This window comes from Dendrobates tinctorius, unplaced genomic scaffold, assembly GCF_039654945.1.
Source record: "Dendrobates tinctorius isolate UK_male_01 unplaced genomic scaffold, ASM3965494v1 ptg000151l, whole genome shotgun sequence".
NCBI lineage: Eukaryota > Metazoa > Chordata > Amphibia > Anura > Dendrobatidae > Dendrobates > Dendrobates tinctorius.
Window position 1 is genome coordinate 18,420,331 of NW_027361818.1, and position 24,819 is coordinate 18,445,149.

The 24,819-nt window shown below is 43.8% G+C and overlaps 1 protein-coding gene across 1 annotated transcript; it reads left to right on the forward strand.

The window, feature by feature from the left end:
• Positions 1–14,595: 14,595 nt before the first annotated feature.
• LOC141049960 (olfactory receptor 2A12-like) lies at positions 14,596–18,388 on the forward strand. The gene is made up of 2 exons (XM_073546803.1): positions 14,596–14,619; positions 17,462–18,388. The coding sequence occupies exons 1-2, from the start codon at positions 14,596–14,598 to the stop codon at positions 18,386–18,388; spliced, it is 951 nt and encodes a 316-aa protein (XP_073402904.1).
• Positions 18,389–24,819: the final 6,431 nt, after the last annotated feature.

Sequence of the window (24,819 nt, forward strand, 5' to 3'; positions counted from 1 at the left end):
CTTGCCCTGCTGCTAGTGTGCTATCCGAAAGAGTCTTCGGTGCTGCTGGATCAATCCTTACAGAAAAAAGGACCCGTCTGTCGACCCAAAATGTTGATGATCTAACCTTCATTAAAATGAACCATGCATGGGTTTCAAAGGATTTTGTCCCACCTTCCCCTGCTGACATGTAGGTTGCCCGAAAAATGGATCACTTTTGTCCTCCTCTTCCTTGGACTTTTCCAATTCCTCCATTTTCAGCTGCTGAATATCCAACATCAACATATGCCATTTTTTCAACCTCCCTAACTGTGCTGCCTCCCCCCACAGGGCCGGGGTCACCACCCGGCGCACGCACCCGTGCGAGTGCCCTTGCCCTGGACAGGTGGGTGGGCCCACTATTGGGCGACGGCACTGGCACAGGGTCCCTCATAGTACAATCAAGTGTCTCTGATGGTGGGGGTGCACACCCGCTGTCAGACACACTGGCGTACTATGAGGAGCCCTGTGCCAGTACCGCCGCCCACGAGTGGGGCCCCCCTGCTTGCTCAGGGCCCCAGCTCTTGCAATACTTACCTCTCCCTGCTCCATCACTGAGTAATCTGGGCTGTTAAATCCTTCACTGGGACTGCCAATGCAAATTTGGTGAACTGATAGATGATGGTTAAGACGTAGCTATGCCCTGTCCTTCTGGGCTCTATCTTCAGATGTTCAATGGCTTCCATTTGTTATGGACGTCGACTCACGATGAGATGCAGTGTTGGTTTATCATCAGCTTTCACGGTTTTCCGACTCACAGACGTGTGACATTCCTGCCCACATTTTTAAATGTGTCCTCTCATGCCAATCCAATAGAATCGCCTACGGCCTGTGGCTTCTGTCTTTTGCACTCCAAAGTTACCTGACAGATCATGATAGGCAGTGAGGACAATGTCTACATCTCTCCCTGTGATCACAATTTGATAGAGATGAGTAACGGTGATGGGATCCATGGTAGTGCGATGCAGCAAACCTTTCTTCACAAGAACTGTTTTCGCTGTCTCCACAGACAAAGTAATTGAGGGTCAGCATCGCCTCTGAGAATTCTCCCGGGAGTTTTTCCCGTGATTTGTAATTCAAAAATTTCTGCAATCACTTGACTTTCCGTCTGTACTTGTATCCATCTCGTTTCCTCTTGTGGAGAGTCTGGACTGTCTTACTGAGACTGAAATATATATGAAGATTGAAAAATACCCCAACAGCGTATACTGGTGTACGCCTCGAACACATTACCCTTTTTCTACTTTTTAGATTCTTGTCTAAGCCATACTGAGGCTTTGAGTGTCTTTGTCAGACTACGGAAATATACACGGAGAATTTTAATGTATAAACTATGCTATATATACCTGGTATCCAGTGATACTGTACCCTTTCTCAACTTTCTACAATCTTGTCGAATCCATACAGGGCCTGAGACCGTCTGAATGTGCCTCCCGATATATAGACATAGATTTTTAATGTGTAAACTATGCTACATGTATACCTGTTATCTGGTGATACTGTACCCTTTCTCAACTTTCTACAATCTTGTCGAATCCATACAGGTACAATCTTGTCGAATCCATAGTGGGCCTGAGACCTTCTGAGTCTGCCTCCTGATATATAGACATAGATTTTTAATGTGTAAGCTATGCTACATATATACCTGTTATCCGGTGATACTGTACCTTTTCTCAACTTTCTACAATCTTGTTGAATCCATAGTGGGCCTGAGACCATCTGAGTTTGCCTCCTGATATATAGACATAGATTTTTAATGTGTAAACTATGCTACATGTATACCTGTTATCTGGTGATACTGTACCCTTTCTCAACTTTCTACAATCTTGTCGAATCCATACAGGTACAATCTTGTCGAATCCATAGTGGGCCTGAGACCCTCTGAGTCTGCCTCCTGATATATAGACATAGATTTGTAATGTGTACACTATGCTACATACAGTATATACCTGTTATCCGGTGATACTGTACCCTTTCTCAACTTTCTACAATCTTGTCGAATCCATAGTGGGCCTGAGACCGTCTGAGTCTGCCTCCTGATATATAGACATAGATTTGTAATGTGTACACTATGCTACATACAGTATATACCTGTTATGCGGTGATACTGTACCCTTTCTCAACTTTCTACAATCTTGTCGAATCCATACTGGGCCTGAGATCGTCTGAGTCTGCCTCCTGATTAGAGATGAGCGGTGTTCGAGTCGACCTGTTCGCCAAGTTCAAATTCAAGCTGTTTTGGGCGGTGTTCGAGCCGTTCATCGAACTCAAACACTTTGCTTAAAATTCGGCTGTTAGAGGTTCCGTTCGAGAACAGTTCGTTCACCAAAAGCGTAACTTTATTTTCACATTAATAATGGTTTTAAATGTTAATAGACAGTTTCATGGCATAGTAGCGGTGTCTGGTAGCCAGCGGTGTAGTGCACCTGTCAAGGGTCTGCAATCCACTTAGTTACCAACCTCTCTGGTTTTCTGTGGCTTACCTTGGTCTTGCTTTCCTCCTCGGTGACCCAACCATAACAGAATCACCAGCCTAAACCGCAGATTCTAGTGTACTCAAAAGCAGAAGAGAATTGTAAAAAAAAAAGAAAAAAAAAGTGTCAGAATTTTTTTTTTAAATATATATTTTTTCCACTTTTTCTCTGGGGCCGTAAGGAGGATTTTTTTTTCTTTAATGGAGATTAAGCAATTGTCTGTTGAGCAGCTCGCTTCTGAAGTGCGGGGAAAATCCACCTATCTCACTCAATCACCTGCTGTTGAACCAAAAATCCCTACTCCTGATGTGTTTTCTGGGGATCGGTCTAAATTTTTGAACCCCCAGTTTTGGACCCAGGTGATTATGCGGGTCGCCCCGGACCACCAAGAAAATTGTAAATTTTTGGTGCTGCACAATTTGCATGATACTATTGTTCTGGGTTTTCCCTGGTTGCAAACTCATAATCCTGTTTTGGATTGGAAATCTGTGTCTGTGGTGAGTTGGGGTTGTCAGTGTGTTCTTAATGACACTCCTGTTTTCTCCACCTCTCCCCAGTCTCATGATATTCCTGATTATTTGGCTGATTTTTCTGATGCATTTAGTGAGAGTAAGGCTGGTTTCACACTAGCGTTTTTTTGTGCTGTGTTTTTGCGCATACATGCGCATGCATCCTTTTCCCCTATCTTTAACATGGGTGTGCATGGTCTAGCATTTGCACGAGTTCGTACGCGTTTTACATGCGCATGCGTTTTTTTGTAGTGTGCTCCCAAGCGCGCCGGACGCAACCTGTTGCATTTTTGGTCCGTCCGACCTGTCTCAAAAAAAAGAATGCGCACGGAATGTGCACAGAATGCGCAAAAAAACACATTACAGTCTATGGGAACGCAGATGTGCGCATGGATATGCGCATGACTGCGTTTAAAAATGCATGCGTTTTAAGAATAAAAATGACTAAAAAATGGTCAAAACACATGCACAAAAAAGCAGCAAACACATACAAAATGCATGATGCGTTTTTTGTATGCATTTGCACTGCGCAAAAACGCAGTGCAAAAAAACGCTAGTGTGAAACTAACCTAAGTCTGCGTCTTTGCCTCCTCATAGGAGTTATGACTGTGCAACTGAGTTAATGCCCAGGTGTAAATTTCCCAAGGGTCGGCTTTTCAACTTATCGGTACCCAAACATGATGCTATACGATCTTATATCAAGGAGTCATATTAGACCATCCTCTTCACCCTTAGGTGCTGGGTTTTTTTGTGACCAAGAAAGATGGTTCATTAAGGCCTTGTATTGACTATTGTTCCCTTAACAAATTCACTGTTAAATATCAGTACCCGTTACCCCTGATTTCTGATTTATTTTCCAGAGTTAAAAGTGCCTGCTGGTTTATCAAGCTTGACCTCAGGGGGGCGTATAATCTTATTCGCATCAAGCATGGGGATGAGTGGAAGATGGCGTTTAATACTCCGGAGGGACATTTTGAGTACCTGGTGATGCCTTTTGGGCTCACTAATGCCCCTTCTGTCTTCCAATCCTTTATGAACGATATTTTCCGGGGCTTTGTGGATAAGTTTTTGATCATTTATCTGGATGATATTTTGATCTTTTCCAGTTATTGGGATTCTCAGGTGGAACATGTCCGGACTGTGTTCCGGATTTTGAGGGAAAATTCCCTGTATGTTAATGGATCGAAATGCTGAAGTGCCTCTTTGGTGTAAAGAGGATTTCATTTTTGGGATTTATTTTGTCTCCATCGGCTATTGAAATGGACCCAGCCAAGGTACAGGCCATTTATGATTGGGTTCAGCCCACTTCTTTGGAGGCTCTCCAGAAGTTTTTGGGTTTTGCTAATTTCTATCGTAAATTTATAGGTAATTTTTCTGATGTTGTCAAACCACTGACTGATGTGACCAAAAAGGGCGCTGATGTGGTAAATTGGTCTCCAGAGGCAGTCTCGGCATTGCAGGAGCTTAAGCTGGGATTAACTTCTGCTCCGGTTCAATGGCAACCTGATGTTTCACTTCCATTTCAGGTGGAGGTAGATGCTTCTGAGATTGGTGAAGGAGCTGTTTTGTCCCAAAAAGATCCGGTGACGTATAAGATAAATCCCTATGCCTTCTTTTCTCAAAAATTCTCCCCATCTGAACGTAACTATGACGTGGGGGATCGGGAATTGTTGGCCATGAAATGGGCATTTGAAGAGTGGAGACATTTGTTGGAGGGAGCTAGGCATCAAGTTGCGGTCCTCACTGACCACAAGAATTTGATTTATCTTGAATCAGCCAAACGTTTGAATCCTAGACAGGCTAGGTGGGCCTTGTTTTTCACGTGTTTTAATTTTGTGGTCTCTTTTCTCCAGGCCCTAAGAATGTTAAGGCGGACGCCCTTTCTAGGAGTTCCATTGCGGATTCTCTTATTGTGACCGAGCCTACTGCCATTCTAGGTGAGGGGGTAGTTCTTTCCGCCATCTCACCAGATTTGAGACGTGCCCTGGAGGAATTTCAGGAGGACAAACCTGAGCGTTGCGCTATCGGAAAATTGTATGTTCCTGACCAGTGGAGGAAGAGAGTAATGTCTGAAATTCATTGCTCTGCGTTGGCTGGTCATCCAGATATTTTTGGTACCAGAGATTTGGTGAGTCGGTCTTTTTGGTGGCCTGCCTTATCTCGTGATGTCAGGAATTTTGTGCAGTTCTGTGGGACTTGTTCTCAGCCTAAACCCTGTTCTCGTTCTAGTGGATTGTTGATGCCCCTGCCAGTGCCCAAAAGGCCATGGACCCATATCTCAATGGATTTTATTTCTGATCTTCCTTTCTCTCAGAGAATGACTGTTATCTGGGTGATTTGTGATAGATTTTCTAAGATGATCCATCGTGTACCACTCCCAAAGTTGCCATCTTCTTCAGAGTTGGTGCCCTTGTCTTTACAACAGGTGGTTCGGTTGCATGGGATTCCTGAGAACATTGTGTCGGACAGAGGAGTCCAGTTTGTTTCCAGATTTTGTAGAACTTTTTGTTCCAATCTGGGAATTCAGTTATCTTTCTCCTCTGCGTTTCATCCTCAGACAAATGGGCAGACTAAGAGAACAAACCAGACTTTGGAGTCCTATTTGAGATGTTTTATATCTGCTGATCAGGATGACTGGGTCTCATTTTTGCCCTTGGCCGAATTCGCGCTAATCAATAGAGCTAGTTCTGCCACTTTGATGTCGCCCTTTTTCTGTAACTTTGGGATTCATCCTCGATTTTCTTCAGGGCAAGTATAATCTTCGACCTGCCCAAGTGTGGACACTGTGGTAGAGAGAATGCAGCAGATTTGGGACCAAGTGGTGGATAAGTTGTCCCTCTCTCAGGAAAAAGCCCAACGGTTTTCCAACCGGCATAGGACCATTGGTCCCTGGTTTAAAGTGGGTGATATGGTTTGGTTGTCGTCAAAGAATATTCCTATGAAGGTTGCGTCTCCAAAGTTCAAGCCAAGATTCATTGGACCTTATAAGATTTTGGAGATTCTTAATCCTGTTTCTTTTCGATTTGTGCTTCCAGTTACGTTTAAGATCCATAACGTGTTTCATAAATCTCTGTTGAAGAGGTTTGTGGAGCCAGTAGTTCCTATGGCAGCACCTCCTGACCCTGTATTGGTTAAAGGCAATGTGGAATATGAGGTAGAGAAAATATTGGATTCTCGTTTGGCTAGATGGAGACTCCAGTACTTGGTCAAATGGAAGGGTTATGGCCAGGAGGATAATTCTTGGTCTCTGCTTCTGACATTCATGCTGATAGATTGGTTTGTGCTTTTCACCGGGCCCATCCTGATCGGCCTGGTAGCGTGGATGATGGTTCGGTGACCCCTCCTCAAGGGGGGTACTGTTGTTAATTCAATTTCTGGCCTTCCTCTGGTTACTAGTGAAGGTAGTGGAGCTGGTTGTATTGACAGAGGGGTCGCGAGTTCTCTTTCCGGACTCCCTCTGGTGGTTGCAGGAGGTAATGGAGCTGATCTAATTGACAGAGGTCTGCCACCTGATAATGAGGAGGACGATTGGACATCTGGAGTTTCTGATTGGATTTAAGACAGCCGACTCCCTCTGTCCCTGCTGGTGATTTTTTGCCTCCTGAGGTCTTAGTTTCCAGCTCAGTCCCTGCATGCTCAAGCTAAGTGTTCTGTGCTGAATTTCCATCCTTGTGTTACTGTTTGTGTCAGTTTGTTTTTGTCCCTTATTGGATTGGCCTCTCATTGCTCTGCTTTTAGAACATACCAGAGTGCTGATATAGTGGGCGAAGTCTAGTGACTTCAGTGTTTTTTCTATCAGACGTGTTGGGCATTTTTTGCAAGGTTTTTTGCGTGATTGCAGACAGTGTCTTTCCTTTCCTGTCCTGTCTAGTTAGTTTGGGCCCCATCGTTCGCTCAGCCTATTTTCCTACCTGCGTTTGTGTTTTCATCTTGTCTCACCGACAATATATATGTTTGGGGGCTATCTATTCCTTTGGGGTCTGCTCTGGGGCAGTTTAGGTCTCCAGACAGGTTCATATCACTGCCACAAAATGACAACATGGGATACAGCGGGCTGAATCACATTCAGTGTTAGAGTTTGTGGATAGCACCGAAAGTAAAATATGAGAAGGTGTGATCGCAACCCAGGGTCCACCTTGCAGTGATGGGAAAACTGCAGCTAGAGGACAATAGCGGAGCATAGCTGCGAGCAAGCACCGCAAACACACTGAGTTAGCGTTGCTTGGTGTGAACAGAGTGCAGCGTGCCTGACTCTTTGTACTGCCCTGTGGAGTAACAAACTGAGAGCATTCTAAGCTATGCCCTGTTAGACGTCACAGGAGCATAGAGGAATTGACATTAGTTGGGGTCTCTATAACTCTTCCCCCACTATGCTAGTGATTGAACCTGCACTGACACACGGTGGCTTTTGAGCACTGCGCCTGAGGATGCCTGGTGCAGATGCTAAGTTCAAGCTGGGTTTTCAACCATACATTGCCCGTCTAGAAGCACACTCATGGTGCTATTAGTGGCACTCGTGCATACAGGGTAGAAACTGTCCCACCTACACACACACACAGCAAATACACATGATCTTAGCGCACCAACAGGCGTGCCAAAGATCTTTTTATAAACTGTGCCAATCAAACAGGACCTTGCTTGCGGTTCAATCCGGAGCCTGCACAGGACCTGAGCAGCTGATGATCGACCACCAATGAGAGGTCGCCACCTCACGAGCATGCTCAGTAGATCTAATCCTGGACTTTGTCTCAGGAATGACTGCCTGCCGCTGTATATTGTCAGTTACCATAGCTGAACTTGGAGAAGAAGCGGTAACAATGCGCAAAGCCCAAGTCTGAGCAAGACGCCGAGACCGACGTCTTTGCTGAGCAGCATCCACCATTGTCGAGTCTGAATGGGAGACCACAGAAGAAGTTAAGACTTGGGATCCTTCCTGTGCAGGGGGAGGATCCCGGCACCTAACATTACCCCCATCCTAGCGCCCCCTGCGAGCCTCACCACGCTGAAAGGCAGCAATAAGCTGAGGGGCACTAATGTGCTCAACCGGCTCCCAGGTCCTATCCTCTTGCCCATGACACTTCCAGTCAACCCCAAAAATTTTTTTGCCATGCACCACCTTGGAACCAGCAATTATGTTCACCTCAAACTCATTCAAAGACGTACCCACAGTCCCGGCAGAAAACCGGGACATGTGAACAGGTTTCATTAGGGAACCGTGAAAGGTGTCAGTAATATTCAGGAGCGGCAGAAGGGACATGCGATATACTACAGGATTTACCTGCTCAAGGACTTTGAAAGGACCTAGATAGCGGGGAGCAAACTTAGTGGACACTACGTGCAGCTTGATTTTACAAGCTGAGAGCCACACCAAGTCGCAGAGTGCGAAGACAGGAGCGGGGTGATGATGCGCGTCAGCAGAGACCCTTATTCTCTCCTTAGAGGCCTTGATGGCATCCTGTGTGAGGTCCCAGATGTCACGAGCCTCCACAGCCCAATCCTCCACCATAGAGATGGAAGACGAGATGGGAATGGGGACGGGAACACATGGATACTGACCGTAATTGAGGAGGAACGGTGTCTGCCCTGTAGAATCGGTAAGGACGACCAGTTGTCATGCCTGGCAGAGACGAAATGCCGTAGATACATGACCAGGGTCTGATTGTCCCTCTCCACCAACCCAATCGTCTTGGGATGATATGCCGAAGAGAGGTTAAGCTCAATACTGAACAGCCTACAGATGTCACGATCCATTTTTTGATCTGTGGTAGATTTGGTGCTTCATACTAAAACTTTTTTCCTTTCAGGCCATCGGAGGTTAACGTCAGTTTTTCCTCCCGGTGGCCACTGGTGTAATTACATTGCTGCTGAGTTTGCCGATGCAGGTAATGACCACTCCCACTTGCCTTCAAAAGGAAGCGTAATGCATCAGCTGACTGTTGGTAATACAGGTCCTTTTGGATACCAACCATGCTAAAGACAGGAGGTTGCTGGTGTCGTAGCGCTTCAGCTGAATGCTGTTATCTGCTGTGCATTGCATCAGAGAAAGCTAAGTGTTGTTTTTGTGTTTCCCATTTCCTGTGGTGCTTGTCTTACCTTACCTTGTGTTGTCTTAGTGCAGCTGTGGGACCAGTGTCTTCACTTGCCAATTCCCTACTTAGGGATAGAAGCAGGGCAAGTGAGGGTTTAGGTATCCTGCTCGGCGACGGGTTGAAAAAACCCTTATAGAGATGGGAATAAGAGCAGGACACATTTTCAGGTGAGTGCAGGAGGTGTACATTCCACCATTCCCTATCGCAGGGCCCACAGTTGTTAAAATTTCCCTGGTGTTTCCTGGTGTGTTTTTGTTTTGCCGTTTAGTGATGGACTAATTGGTGGGTCGTGTCACACTGGGCCAGTCACTCCGTGACAACAGAGCTCTCTGCAGACCTGAGAAGTGAACTGGGGACCACGGCCACTGACCATTTTGTCAGGCATCCCGTGAAGACAGAAGACATACTTCACGAATAACACAGCCAAAGCCCATGCTGACAGTACGTGCAGAAGAGGAACTAGATGTACCGTCTTGGAAAAATGGTCGGTGACTACCCAGATGACTGTATTCTTAAGGGGCTTGGGCAAGCCCACAGCAAAGTCCATTCCGACCATTTACCAGGGCCTTCTGACATCGGCAGAGTGTGTAGCAAGCCTGCAAGCCTCTGCCGGGAAGGCAGATTCTGGGCACAGGAAACACATGCCAGAACATAATCCCTAACATCAGGCACCTCCGCAGCTACCAATATGACCTCACCAGGAGTTCAGTAGTCCTCTTGGTCCCAAAGTGCCCACCCAACTTGGACATGTGAGACCAGAATAGAACCTCCGGCCGCAGGTTTGCTGGTACTAGGGTCTTGCTCGAGCCACCATTCACAGACTCTCCGAAGGGACAATCTGCCGCGGCTCATCCCCCTCCTCAGAAGGCACTATGGAACTGGACAAGGCATCAGTCTGTAAATTCTTCTCCCTGATTGTAAGTGAATGGAGAATTTGAATTGGGAGAAGAAAAGAGACCACCCAGCCTGGCGAGAATTTAGTCATTGAGCCTTCTGCAGATAAAGCAGGTTTTTATAGTCTGTGTACACCTGGAAGGGATGCCGAGCTCCTTCCTGGAGATATCTCCATTCGGAGAAAGCCATCTTCATGGCCAGAAGCTCCCTGTCCCCAATGGAATAATTCCTCTGGAGAAGTGGGCAGCAACTAACAGAATGTTTTTAACAGGGAAAAATGCAAAGTACTACATCTGGGCAATAAAATTGAAAAAAAGCATATACAGAATGGGAGGAATAGGCCTAAGCAACAGCACATGTGAAAAAGACTTGGGTATACTAATAGATCACAGACTGAATATGAGTCAACAGTGTGATGCAGGAGCAAAAAATGCAAATGCAATTCTAGGATGTATTAACAGAAGCATACAGTCTAGATCACGTGAAGTCATTATTTCCCTCTACTCCTCTTTGGTCAGACCTCATCTGGAATATTGTGTCCAGTTTTGGGCACCACATTTTAAAAAAGACATCAACAAACCGCTTTAAGGGAATGTGGCTCCTGCCTCTTCAACACTGATTCCACCTTGGAAGGATACATAGCCAAACCCTTGGCTGAGATGATATAGCCAAGGAATGGTAAAGACACCTGCTCAAAGAGACACTTCTCCAGTTTGGTGTGCAGAGAGTTGGCATGCAAAAGTTCAATAACTCTGGCAATGTCCCTACGATGAGCATCCAGATCAGGAGAAAAAATAAGAATGTCATACAAGTAGTCAACAACAGAGGTGGATAACATCTCCCGAAACATGTCATTGACGAAGTCTTGGAAGACGGTTGGGGCATTACAGAGACCGATTGGCATTACCAAATATTCGTAATGCCCGTCCCGGATGTTAAATGCCATCTTCCATTCATCACCCTCACGAATGCATATTAGATTATAGGCGCCTCGCAGATCTAACTTGGTAAATATCCTCGCACCCCATAGTCTGTCAAACAGCTCAGAGATAAGAGGCAGCAGTAACAATGCGCACAGCCCGTGTCTGAGCAAGGCGCTGAGACCGACGTCTTTGCTGAGCAGCATCCACTGTGGACAAGACTAAATGGGAGACCGCAGGAGTAGATAAGACTTGGGATCCATCCTGTGCAGAGGGAGAATCCCAGTGCATAACCTTCAGCAACAGAATTTTTTTTTTATGTGCCTTAGATCTGCAGACAGTTTCATATCACACAGCACTAAATTGCAAGATGGGATACAGGAGGTTTTTTCACATTTAGTTAGTACAAAATTATTATTTAGAATGCTATACTCTTTTATGGAGCACAACAAATGCAGTGCACAACACACTTGTAGGACATGTACCCTGCTGGCTTTGTCTGTTGACCTCAGTAATGACAAAATAAATGCTGGAAGGTAAATTTAACAGGCACACTGGACACTAGCTAGCTACCCTATCTCACTGATATACAAACGCCCTAGTTAACTAGCTAAAATCTGGGATACAGCAGGCTTTTTCAAAATTAGCTAGTGAAAAAATATTATTTAGAATGCTATACTCGGGCATGGAACACAATAGAAGCAGTGCACATCACGTACCCTGCTGACTTTCATTGTAGACCTCAGTAATGTCCAAAAAAGAAAAAGAAGTGCTGGAAGGTAAATTTAACAGCCACTCTGGACAGAAACAAGCTACACTATGTGACTGATATACAACCGTCTAACTAACTAGGTAAAATCTTTCTGATAACAGTGCCAGCGTCAAGAGCAGCCTCTCTGCACTATTACAGTGTCAAAATGGTGTTAGAACAAGATGTTTGCTATTTATATGGAGAGGGACATGAGATTTCCGCAGCCAAGGTTGGATAAGTGGCCACATCATCGATCACGTCGTCTTCCAATTCCTCAATCTGATCCTCCTTCTGAGGTGCGATTTGAGGCTGACCTGATGGCAAATCTGCCTCATGATTATCCTCCACCTCTTCAGACATTAATTGACCTTACCTAACGTGCCTTTCTCCTGGCTGTGGTGCTCAAATATTTGGGCATTAATGCTCTCCACCTCCTCATGACCCTTTTTAATGGTGCAGGTTGAGAGGCCTGACAAATTACAAGGGAGCATAAACAGTTCCTCAGGGTGGCCAGCATTGGGTTCATATGTCTCCTGGGACTCTTGTTGGGAGGAAGAAAGACTAGGTTGAGAATTCATAGGTGCAGCCTCTTTGCTACTGAGACTGTACCATGTGGAAGACTTTGTAGTGCTGTTTGACAAAACACTGTAGCCTTTGTCTGCCATCCAACCCACAATATCATCCCACTTGTCTGGGTTCATTAGTGGTGTAGCCTGCTTAACAAATTTTGACAGGAACCTAGAATGAGATACATTCAGCTTCGGATTTGTCACACGGCCTTGGCGGGCACCACCACATCCACGCCCCTTAACGTCACCCTCTCGCATCTTGAATGCGTTATGCTTATGAAACAAAAAGTACTGGCTTTATTTTTCACAAGCACCCTTACAAAGGTCTTATGTACAAATTCACTGTATTTAGCAATATGTGGCTATTATTTTGGAGATTGTCTTGCTGACACACTTCAAATGCCGATTATTTAAGATTGATTCCCCTGCTAAATTGACACGTACTATTATCTCTTCCCAGATTGTGGTAGTCGCACAACTGCTAGATAAAGATACGCTATTTTTCAGAACAATAGAAAACTGCAATATTTTTAAATCGGCTTGCTGACACATTGCAAATACGGAGAAATGAAGATTATTGCCCCTGATAAATTGTCAAGTATGCTTATCTGTAACCGGATTGCACAACTGCTAGATAAAGATATGCCATTAAATTTTCTAAATTTGTGTCCTTACCAATAAATGTTGGTGGGGTATTGGACAGTTTCTGTACATTTTAACCATGTCTAAGAGACTGAGATAATTTGCTCCACAGACCTGTTCAGGCGGCAGTCTTACACATATTGGAACATGGTCATTGCCACGCTAAGGCCTTTACCTGAGCTCTGTAGCACTGAATGTCACCTGAGTAATACACACCACAGGTCTTGACACGCTCTTGGACATATCCTGTAATTAATCCATCGCTGCTCAAAACCATGTGAAAGATACATTTTGCCATATTGGGTAGTTTCCAGAAGAACTGCATAGGCTTCTGCAGATTGGACAATGGCACTCCCATCTCTTTCCCTTGAGGAGGCTGCGTAAAAAGGAAATTGAGGCTTGTATATGATCCTAGTATGGTTTTCATGCATGACAGACTGACCACAATATAGGCACTCGCTTGCATAGATTGTATTTCAAATTTATTTCTAATAATTTTAGTATCTGGTAGAATCCAATTAACAGACATTGATCAAACACCTCCCCAACACTCCTGTATTATGCTCACCTTACAGCAGCTTCACCCGTTTTGACAGTGGCTCCATTGGGTTCCGATGGCCAAAATGAACTGTGGAGCTCACAAAACCCAGATTTCACGGTACCTGCTGGCCCTCTGAAAATGTGAAGTGAGGGTTGCATAATGACATGGCTGTGAATATGGAAGTGGTGGCAGGCGAAGCCCAGAATTCAAATGAACATGTATCAACTGGCATTGTAAAGGGATGGGGAATATGTATTCCACAATCTTGCTAATTACATGGAATGGGGAAGGGACCTCCCAAATGAAGGAGAGAGAGTTCTCCCAAATGTATGATGCAGGGCTACCTGCCTAAACTTATTTTTCACTGCACCTGCTGGCCCACTTAAAATGTGAAGCGACGGCCACATAGTGACATGGCAGTGGGCATTGGATTTTGTGGTGGGTGAAGCCCAAAATTCAAATGGGCGTGGTTTAACTGGCATTGTAAAGGGATGGGGAATATGTATTCCACTATCCTGCTAACTACTTGGAATGAGGGAGGGACCTTCTAAAATTGGAGTGAGAGCTCTTCCTATTGTTTGATACAGGGAAACCTGAGGTCCCTTCCCAAACTCATATTTCACAGCACCTGCTGGTTATAACGGGTTGGGTGGTGGAACCACTGTGCCAAAGCCCAAAGAAGAACTGGAGGGGCATGAGTAGGAGCCTCACCCAATCTGACCATGGACATGCAGCAGCTAACAACACTGAGGTCTGTGGAAAGACAAGGGAAGTGATCCAGGTGCTATTCTAGGACTGACCTTCGGTAGATGGTAGCTGACCCCTAGGAACGGGTAGCTGGGATGACCAGGCGGAATGACCAACAGATGTAGGCAGGCAGAAAAGATGACAGGAACCACAGGTACAGACAGGACAGTCAGACAGAGAGATGAGCACTGGTGGGTGCAGTATGCTCGGCTGCCGCTGAGGTGAGCACTGGCAGGTGCAGCAAGCCCGGCTGCAGTTGAAGTGATCACTGGCGGGTGCAGCTGGCTCTTCTACTGTTAAGGTGAGCACTGGCAGGTGCAGCTTGCTCGGCTGCCATTGAGGAAAGCACTGGGGGGTGTAGCAGGCTAAACTACAAAAACTGGAACCTGAGAACTAACAAGAGTGTTAGGAACAAACTCACAACATTGCACAGGCAACACCATGTTGAAAGAGGCGCTTAAAATAGTAAGTGACCTACAGCTATTTGCTGGGGACATTTTAGAGAAATGCATGCAACCCCTTTAAGAAAGAGGAAGTGTGCGCGCACGTGCCCTAAGCACAGTGTCTGGAGACCTGCTATGAGTTCACGCACCCCGTGAAGCAGCAGACCTGAAAGCAGCAGGACAGGAGCCTCAGCAGTGAGTTCGTTGGTGTTTCTGCAGGGAGAAAGGGACTGCAGGTAGAGATGCGGGCGCTACACGAGCCCTCTGAAAATGTGTAATGTGTAGTGAGGGTCGCATAATGACTCCAAAATCTATGATACAGGGCTACATGAGGGCCCTTCCCAAACTCGGGTTTCACAACAACTGCTGGTCCTCTGACAATGTGAAGTGAGGGCCACATAATGACATGGCGGTGGACTTCATGGTGGTGGCGGGCGAAACCCAAAAATCAAATGAGCATGTTTTAATTGGCATTGCAAAAGGATGAGGAATATGTATTACACTATCTAGGTAACAATTTGGAATGAGTGAGGGAGGTCCCAAATATAGGAGTGAGAGCTCGCCCAAATTTTAAATGAAAAACCAAAACCAAAACGCTCTGTGCAAACATATGCTAAAGGGGAGGTATACATTTTATTTTTTTATTTTTTTAGTTTCATTTGGCATTATATACATGTAATTATGAAGGAAAAAAAATGTTTCTTATCATTCTTCCCTTTTAAAAAAAATTAGGTTTAGTTTGGTAGGTCTTTTTAGAAATCCATAAAGCCAGTGCAATAGTCTGACAACATTATTCCCAGATGCCATATGTGAGTGAGAGAGGCATGCCGGCATCTTCTCCATGCTGTTCCCCTTTAGTTTTAGCTGTTTCCCATCCATTTCAGCTTTTTTCTTGTGCCCCTATACCTGTTTGCTGGGTCCAGCAGAAAAAAATTCGGCTTTCCCATTGACTTGCACTGGAATCGTTATTCGGTACGAATACACGGATATCAGAAATTATTCGTGATGATTTTCTTGAATCTGAATATTTCACTATTTGCTCATCACTGCTTCTAAATTAAAATTAGTGATATCAGAAACTGCAAATTTCTGATATTGTCATTAATAAAGGCAAATATTAACCATGTGAGTTTGCGACAAGGAAGTATAAAGTGTCACAAAAATAATCTCAGAATCACTAAGATTGGTAAATCCAAATAAGGTGACATCAGATATAAAAAAATCGAGATCTGTCATGAAGGTAGTAAGCTTTCTCTATATAAAACCTGAAAACCCCAATAATCACCTCTCCCCATAATCATCTTTTGAGGTACGCTACTTGTAGATTTAGGAACAATAAAGAAATAAAAAAAATATATAAAAAAGCGAAAATGAAAGCTTAAAGAAATATCATATGCTATCAAACTTTTTCTTGTTCTTCATGTAAAACTTTTAAACAGTATAATAGTCTATTTTTTTTTCAAAATCAAACTAGTAAAAGTATTAACTTTATGTTTATGTGTAAGAAAACAAAGGAGACTCTAGAGAGAAAGGCAAGCAAATCTCTCAAGACTTACGGCACACATTTCCTTGTGTATATAAATTTCGGTTGCGGCTCATTCATCTGCCCGACGGCCACATTACACCGCGACTTTGCTGTTAAACCTTTCAGTTATTTCCCACTGGAGCCATTCTTCACCAAATAATCATTGAGATTAATAGAAGAACCTTAAAGCGCAAAAAATATATGATGTAAGTATTCTAAGGAAATATGTGTGACTCATCGGATGCTAAATTCCACTAAAGTGTCTGAAATACAATGTCTTCTTATAAAATAATAAATATTATCATGTATGTGCTCCGAGGATTTTAGACCTAATTTAGAATTTGACTTTCAAAAAGAAAAATGTGGCCACTGAAATGTAATGGATAATTTTCTATTTTTTTCTTTTACAAGCTCTGCAATTTAATTTGAGGTGTTTGTATGTTCTTTCTACCATTGCGCATTTTTGAGGAAAAGGGAAAAGCTCTAAATTTTGAATGAACCCCGGTTTGTATCCGGGTCACGGCATCTTAAATTTTGAATGAAGAAATATATTTGATGCAGTGACGCTGCTGGATTTCATTTTTCGCTCTTGTTTCTTCTAGATTTCCTGGAAAAATCCCGTTTTGACTCTAAATATAAATGACTAACAATGGATTCAAATGAGAGGAATTCTAAGGTGCAAAGAAATGTGTAAAACTTTAACTTGTCCCTTTTCTTTGTTTTTCCAATGTGATTTTTGTGCTTTACTTTCTTTTAATTTTGGATAGTTAAATTAGGCCAGAAAGCCGAAACAATTCAGGTCCCAGTTACTTAGGGCTTTCATTCTGTTTTTATGATTTAAATTAACTGGACATTTTTAGCAAAAAGATTTATATTTTCATTTCAAGTTGCAGGGGTTTTTTTATTACATATAAATGTATTTTACTTGTCTTTTTTATATATTTTTTATACTTATACTCAGCTTAATAAAAATAGGCACAGTATATGTATTTAGTTTTTACTGGAACAACACATAACTATCATTATTAGTTTAATTGTGATACGACTTGTGGAATGGACTTGTAATATGACAATTACTTGTGGAGCTTTTAAGGGTTTATTCAACATGATTAATTCCAAGACCACAAGAATCAATAGCGGGCAAATGGCTTTAAAGCTATACTAAATGCACTTTGCCATGGATTAAAGATTAGGACCACTTGTCATAAACATACATTTTTATACAATATATTAGGGTACATTATGTAATCTGTAGTGAAAAAAAATAAGTTTAAACATGAATTTGAATAATTTGAATGCTTATTAAATATGTCAGAGCTAATATTTCTTCTCTACACAGGAGAACAATCTGACTGTGATCACAGAATTGTTCCTTTTAGGATTTCAAGTCAGTCAAGGTTTAAGAATTTTCCTGTTCAGCTTTCTGCTTGCGATTTACTGGGTGACAATATGTGGGAATCTCCTGATCATTACCCTGGTGTCCACCAGCAGGAACCTCCACACTCCAATGTACTTCTTCATCTCACAACTGTCCATCAGTGACATCTTGGTGATCTCAGATATTGTCCCTAAGATACTTCACATCCTACTGAATAATGGGGCAACCATTTCTTTTGCTGACTGCATCACTCAGTTTTATTTTTTAGGTGCCTCAGAAACAGTTGAATGTTCTCTCCTTGGTATGATGTCTTATGACCGATATGTGGCCATATGTAATCCTCTCCGTTACTCCACCATCATGACTAGTAGATATTGTGCAATATGGACTGTCATCATATGGGTGTTTGGATTTTCTATTGTTTTGATTTACATCATAACTACAGCAAAACTAAAATTTTGTGGCCCAAATATCATTGACCATGTGTTCTGTGACATTCTCCCTTTACTAGAACTTGCCTGCTCTGATACCCACATGGTTCACTTGGAGATTTATTTAATCTGTATTCCAATTGTCTTAGTTCCAACCACAGTCATTGTAGTGACTTATACTTACATTGTATGGGAAATCTTAAGGATCCCATCCAGTACCGGTAGACAGAAAGCCTTCTCCACCTGTAGCTCCCACCTCACTGTGGTCTCCATATTCTACTGGACCATGTTCAGTGTTTATATTTTCCCATCAAAAGGTCGTACAATCACCACGAGTAAGATCCTATCACTGCTATATACAGTGTTTACCCCTTTGATCAACCCCATTATATACAGTCTGAGAAATAAAGACATCATAAAAGCAGTACAGAATGCAGTATATAAGTGCATAGTCTAGTAATTTACCAATAATACTGCTTATATCACTTAGACTATAGCTCAATATACTCAGCCTAATTGTTATCCTTTACATTATCTTGTAAAGGTTCATTAAAAATGATATATTTGGAAAATTATTGATCTTAACAGACGTGTCTTTTTTTCAAATGTGAGTAGTACAGAACAGATTTATGATGGTGAGCAGTGCGAGCCCCGAGTCTGCAGTGATATCTTCTGACATTGCTGCATTAAAGCATCTTTTCTTGTAGAATTAGCAGGAGCAGGCCTGGTCTCCAGATATGAAATAGAGCTGAAGACCATATGGAGTGCCTGTAAGTCATTTATTATCATTTATGCACGATCTTTTCCATGATAAATAGCGTACAAGTAGTGATATGTAGAACAAAGAAGAAGAAGTGTTGATACATCAATCGCCAAACATAAATTCGGCACGAATATGGCATTCTTGTAAACAGCCATTTTTTTCCCTAACTTTGTGTATTCATATTGCGGATAGCCAGTCAGGTTCTGACACAATGGCTTGTGTCATTGGCTGCTGAAATCACATGTCACTCTCAATATAAATAGCGGACATCTTGTTTTAGCGCCGTTTTAACACTGTAACAGCGTAGAGAGGCTGCTCCTGATAGGTGGTTGTATATCAGTCAGATAATGTAGCTAGCTACTGCCCAGTTTGGCAGTTTTACAAATTTACCTTCCAGCATTTTTTTTGTCCTTACTGAGGTCCACAGACAAAGCCAGCAGGACACATGACCTACAAGTGGGTTGTGCACTGCTTCAATTGTGCGCCATGCACGAGTATAGCATTCTAAATAATATTTTTTTCACTAGCTATATGTGAAACAGCCTCCTGTATCACACCTTGTCATGTTGTGCTGTGGTGATATAAAACTGTCTGCAGACCTAAGGCACGTTAAAAAATTCTAATTTTCCAGTTGCAAAAAGTTAGACAGCCCGCCGTATCACACATTGTCATTTCGTTAGATTGAAATTCAGCTGTTGAGGTTTGATCCAGAGGCCACAAAAAAAATCTTCTGTTCCTAGTGTCATACAGTAGGAAACATGACTTTCAAATAGTTTGCACCATCTGGTGTTATAGAGGCCTGACTCAGAGGCCACAAATTTTTTTTTTGTTCCTAGTGTCATACAGTAATGGACCTGACTTTCAAACAATTTGTAGCACCTAGTGTGCTATAGGGCCTGATCCATAGGCCACCAACAAATCCTTCTGTTCCTACTGTCATACAGTACATAAATCTGTCTTTCAAAATTGTTTGGAGCATATCTTCTTTGTCATACAGGCCTCATCCACACTCAAGCAATTCTTTCTGCTGTGACTAACATGATACAGCACGCCATATTTCACCTTGGAATTTACTGCCACTGAAATTCACCTGTTTGCAGAGGTGGTGCAGAATTTAAAATCTATTTTTTGGTGCTAAAACTATGCTCCTACCACACTATGTGAGCAACATGACTGGGAAAATGCAGTCGTGGAAGGGAAATTAGGTTTGGTGTTCAAGGTGTACATGGGGTAGGTGATAATGTTTGAGAAACCACTAGTGAACTAACGTTACGTCCTATGCAAAGACAGCTGACAACCTGTGTTACTGGACAGGCTACTCAACTACCTTTCTTTGTTACACCTTGTTGATTAGGCCCATAAAGAGCATTTGCTCAAATGGATGGCAAGGGCAGCTTCAAGTGGCCTTTCCTCCTCTTCCTCCACCTCAACATCTCGCCCAGTACAGTATACAGAGGTGGCACTCAAATTCCCCTTGCTTCCCCTCACGTCCCAACTCTTCAACTGTACAAATGACTGTACAAAACCACAGATGGGTGAGACTGAGGAGCTGTTCACACATTCTATGCAATGATCAACAGAAGTGTTCTCAAAAGCGTCACAAATTCATGAGGAGGAAATCTGCACCGATGCCCAAAATTTTTTTAGCTTGGATCTGGGGCAGAACAAAGTAGGGTCCGAACAGCATCCTGACCCTCATCATCAGATGTTAACCCCTGGGAGGAGGTGATGCTGATGAGACTCAGATATCTGAGTCTCACACGGTCTTTACTGTGCTTTCAGGTCCGGAAAAGGAGGATAATGACACCAAGAGCCAGGAATGTGATAACACAGAGGATGATGATGATGATGAGGTGTTAGATCTCAGTTGGCATGAAGGCAAAGGCACACAGCTGAGTAGTTCATCTGAGGAGGAAGATGAGGAGCTTATGTTGCGCTGTACGTCGCAGAGACGTAGTGATGCAGCCACGAAGAGCAATGCATCCTCAGCCACAACTGTGGCTGTGACCAGCGACATCTGCGAGTTTGCAGCTCGCAGGGGTAGCAAGGATTGCCTGGTTCTTTTTTGACACTGCAAAGGATGAGCCAACTCACGTAATCTGCCAACTTTGCAAAAAAAGTGGAGGTAAAAGGTGCAATAATTTGACTACTACATATATGAACCTTCACATGTGCAATTAACATGTGTTACTCTGGGAATCCCACTGCACTAAAATACAGACTAGTGGACCTCCACAACCATCAGCTGTCCCATCAATCGCACCTGCTGCTTCTTTGTCCTCTTCTATTACTATGCCAACTATTAAGACGCAGGTCTTCAACCACAGAGCCTCGGTCCTTTACCTGCTCCAGTCGCGCTGATTGAGATGCTGCCGTCAGCTGTATCAGAAGCGGACGTACCTGCTGTTTTTGATCAATCTCAGAGAACAAGCACATTACAAGCTTCTCAATCCACTGTAACATCTTCGCCTGCACCTCTCTCATGGTCCAGAAGTTTGTCTGGATCACCATTCTCCACCCTCTCACAGCACTGCAGCCAGCCCACGGTTACGCAGTTGTGGTCACATAAAAGATTGTTTCCTCCTACGCATGACAAAGCTAAGAGGTTGAAGGTTGAATTCCACCATCTCCAATCTGTTGGCCACCGAAATGATGCCTTTCCGCCTGGTAGATACAGACAGCCAGGATGTGTTTCACTACAAACACTTGGACTAGTAAGCATGGCCAAAGGCATTACATTTCACTGAGTTGGCACTGGGTGACTGGTGGCTGTGGGGGCAGGCACTGCTCCACAAGTCTTGGAATCCCCAAGGCTTGCAGGACAAACCTCTACATTTAACACTTCATCCACTGCTTCCACCTCCTCTACCTCCTCTAGGGCCTTCACCTGTGCCCTCAACCTCTGCCTTAATGAGACATGCATTCCAACAGTGCAGAGTGAATCACCATCACCTCTGTACTTCGCAGGCAGAGCTTACCGCAATCAGGCAGTATTAAAATTGATATGCCTTGGAGATCGCAGTCATACATCTGAAAAGCTGTGGACAGGTCTCCAGGCTGAGTTTGATCAATGGCTGTCTCCATTGAACCTACATCCAGGGAAGTCCGTGTCTGATAACAGTTCGAACCTGGTGGCGGCCCTACAGCAAGGCAAGCTCACACACGTGCCTTGCATGGCTCACACCTCAACCTGGTGAAACGGGCATTTTCGCCGCCATTATCCTGGCCTGGGTAAGCTATTCCAGAAAGAGCATAAGCTCTCTTTGTCCATGCCAGTTAACAGATTGATATGTGATGTGCCGACATGGTGGGATTTCACTCTGCACATGTTGCAGCAACTGTGGCAGCAGCAACGAGCCCTGACGCAGCATGTCATGTTGTATAGCCTGGGTAAACGAAGTACCGATGTGGCGCATATCAGAGTGGGCATAGATTAAGGACCTCTGTTCCCTTCTAAACATTTTCGAAATGGCTACTAAGAAGGTTAGTACTGAAAACACCATCATCAGCATCACTATTTTAGTCATCTATATACTTGATCAGACTTTGAATAGCCTGCAGGAGGAGATGATGATCCCAGAAGAAAAGGAGGAAGCAGTGGAGGATGCGGAAGGGATAACATTAACATAGTAACATAGTAAGGCCGAAAAAAGACATTAGTCCATCCAGTTCAACCTATAAAATTCTGTCAGAATAAATCCCCAGATCTACGTCCTTCTAAAGAACCTAACAATAACTGTAAGATACAATATTGTTACGCTCCAGGAAGACATCCAGGCCTCTCTTGAACCCTTCGACTGAGTTCGCCATCACCACCTCCTCAGGCAGGGAATTCCAGATTCTCACTGCCCTAACAGTAAAGAATCCTCTTCTATGTTGGTGGAAAAACCTTTTCTCCTCCAGACGCAGAGTATGTCCCCTTGTGACCGTCACCTTCCTTGGTATAAACAGATCCTCGGAGAGATATTTGTATTGTCCCCTTATATACTTATACATGGTTATTAGATCGCCCCTCAATCATCTTTTTTCTAGACTAAATAATCCTAATTTTGCTAATCTCTCTGGGTATTATAGTTCCCCCATCCCCTTTATTAATTTTGTTGCCCTCCTTTGCACCCGCTCTAGTTCCATTATATCCTTCCTGAGCACCGGTGCCCAAAACTGTACACAGTACTCCATGTGCGGTCTAACCAGTCTCTAAATTCCAGACTGTCGTCATACAGATGGACGCAGCTCCTCTGCCTTGGGTCCTGCTCCTGTGACCAGATACCATGTGTGCATTTCCCTGTGGTCTGTAACACTAACAGGCTCAGCGTTTTTGTATGTTCATGTTGCGGCGCCTCTGTGTGTGAACAGAGCCCGCTTTGCGCACATCGGGTGAAGTCTAACCCGTGCGCATTATACTGCCATATTGCTCGTCTGTAGAGATGAGCGACTTTGCCTTTTTTCGGGTCGAGTCGGGTTTCATGAAACTCGACTTTCGCAAATGTCGGGTCGAGCGAAATCGGCCGACTATAGGGAAAAGTCGGAGGCCGACTGAAACACGAAACCCAATGCAAGTCAATAGGGAAGCAAAGTTGGCAGGGAGTGGAGGACAGTAAACACACCTACAGTGCCCATTTCAATGCCGAAAACATCAATTCTTATAACTGAAGCTTGTCAACCTTAATTTACTTCCTAATGATAGTTACACATTGAAAACTGGGGGTTATTTCGCTAAAGTTGTGGGGGGGTTGGGCTGGCTCCAGGTTTTCGTGTGCCCTGGGCCAAAGAGTGTCAGTGCGCCCCTTTAACACATGCCACAACTCATGATGCTCCGATACGCAACAGAAATATAGGTATAGTACAATGACAAATACTTCACTGCTTGCATGACATGACTGATCTATTTTAAATTGTACAATAGCTCAAAAACAGGACAGTTTATTACTCCATACAGTGTTATGGCCACAACATTGTGCGCCATACAGAATAATGAGCCCCATATATTTCTCCATACCAAATAATTAGTCACATATAATGTTCCATACAGTATCTGATGAGCTCCACATAATACTTCATATATAATGGGCCCCATTTGTAATGCTCCAGTGTATAATGTGCCCCTTAGATGCTGCTCCAGTGTCTGATCTGCCCCATTTACATTGCTCCAGTACATGATGGGCCTCATGAATTCATGGATAATGCTCCAGTGTCTGATGGGCTCCAATAATGCTCCATATATAATGGGCCCCATTTGTAATGCTCCAGTGTATAATGTGCCTCTTAAATGCTGCTCCAGTGTCTGATCTGCCCCATTTACATTGCTCCAGTACATGATGGGCCTCATGGATGATGCTCCAGTGTATGATGGGCTCCAATAATGCTCCATATATAATGGGCCCCATTTGTAATGCTCCAGTGTATAATGTGCCTCTTAAATGCTGCTCCAGTGTGCGATCTGCCCCATTTACATTGCTCCAGTACATGATGGGCCCTATTTTTAATTAACCCAGGCATGGTATGTGAAAAGAGCTCCATGGAGTAATCTGAGGTGTGTGCTTCCACATCCTTCACTTTTGGTGTGGGTGAAGGACGCAAGGAAAGGGGTTGCTCCTGACCAAAAGCCTGCAGTTACGACTCAGTGCTTGCATTTTTTACAACTTTAGAATAGGAGGCGATAGAGCTGGAGGCTGTTTCAGCAATGTAAGACACAAACAGTTCCTGACACTCCGACTTTAAAAGCAGTCTACCTACTCCCAGAAAAGGGAGCCTTACTGGCCTTCCAGAGCTACACCATGACGCAGGCTCAACACCTCCTGCCTTAGCTGCTATTGTGTTTTTGGCACTACCAGCAGATGCACCACCACCACCACCATCAGTACCAGGTGGCCCTCCACGCCCACATCCGCGTCCTTTTCCACCATACTTCCTCATGTTTTTGAAAATGGACCCAAAATACCAGCAGATATATGGTACTGTATCAGAAGCGTACCGCTCTATACAGTCTATGGATAAGAGTAAATCTCCGTATATATTACATGAGGCATACACAGATGCCCACAGGCTCAGTATGGATTACCCAATAAAATAACAAGTTGAAAAAGGGTACAGTATCACCAGATACAAGGTATATATAGTACAGT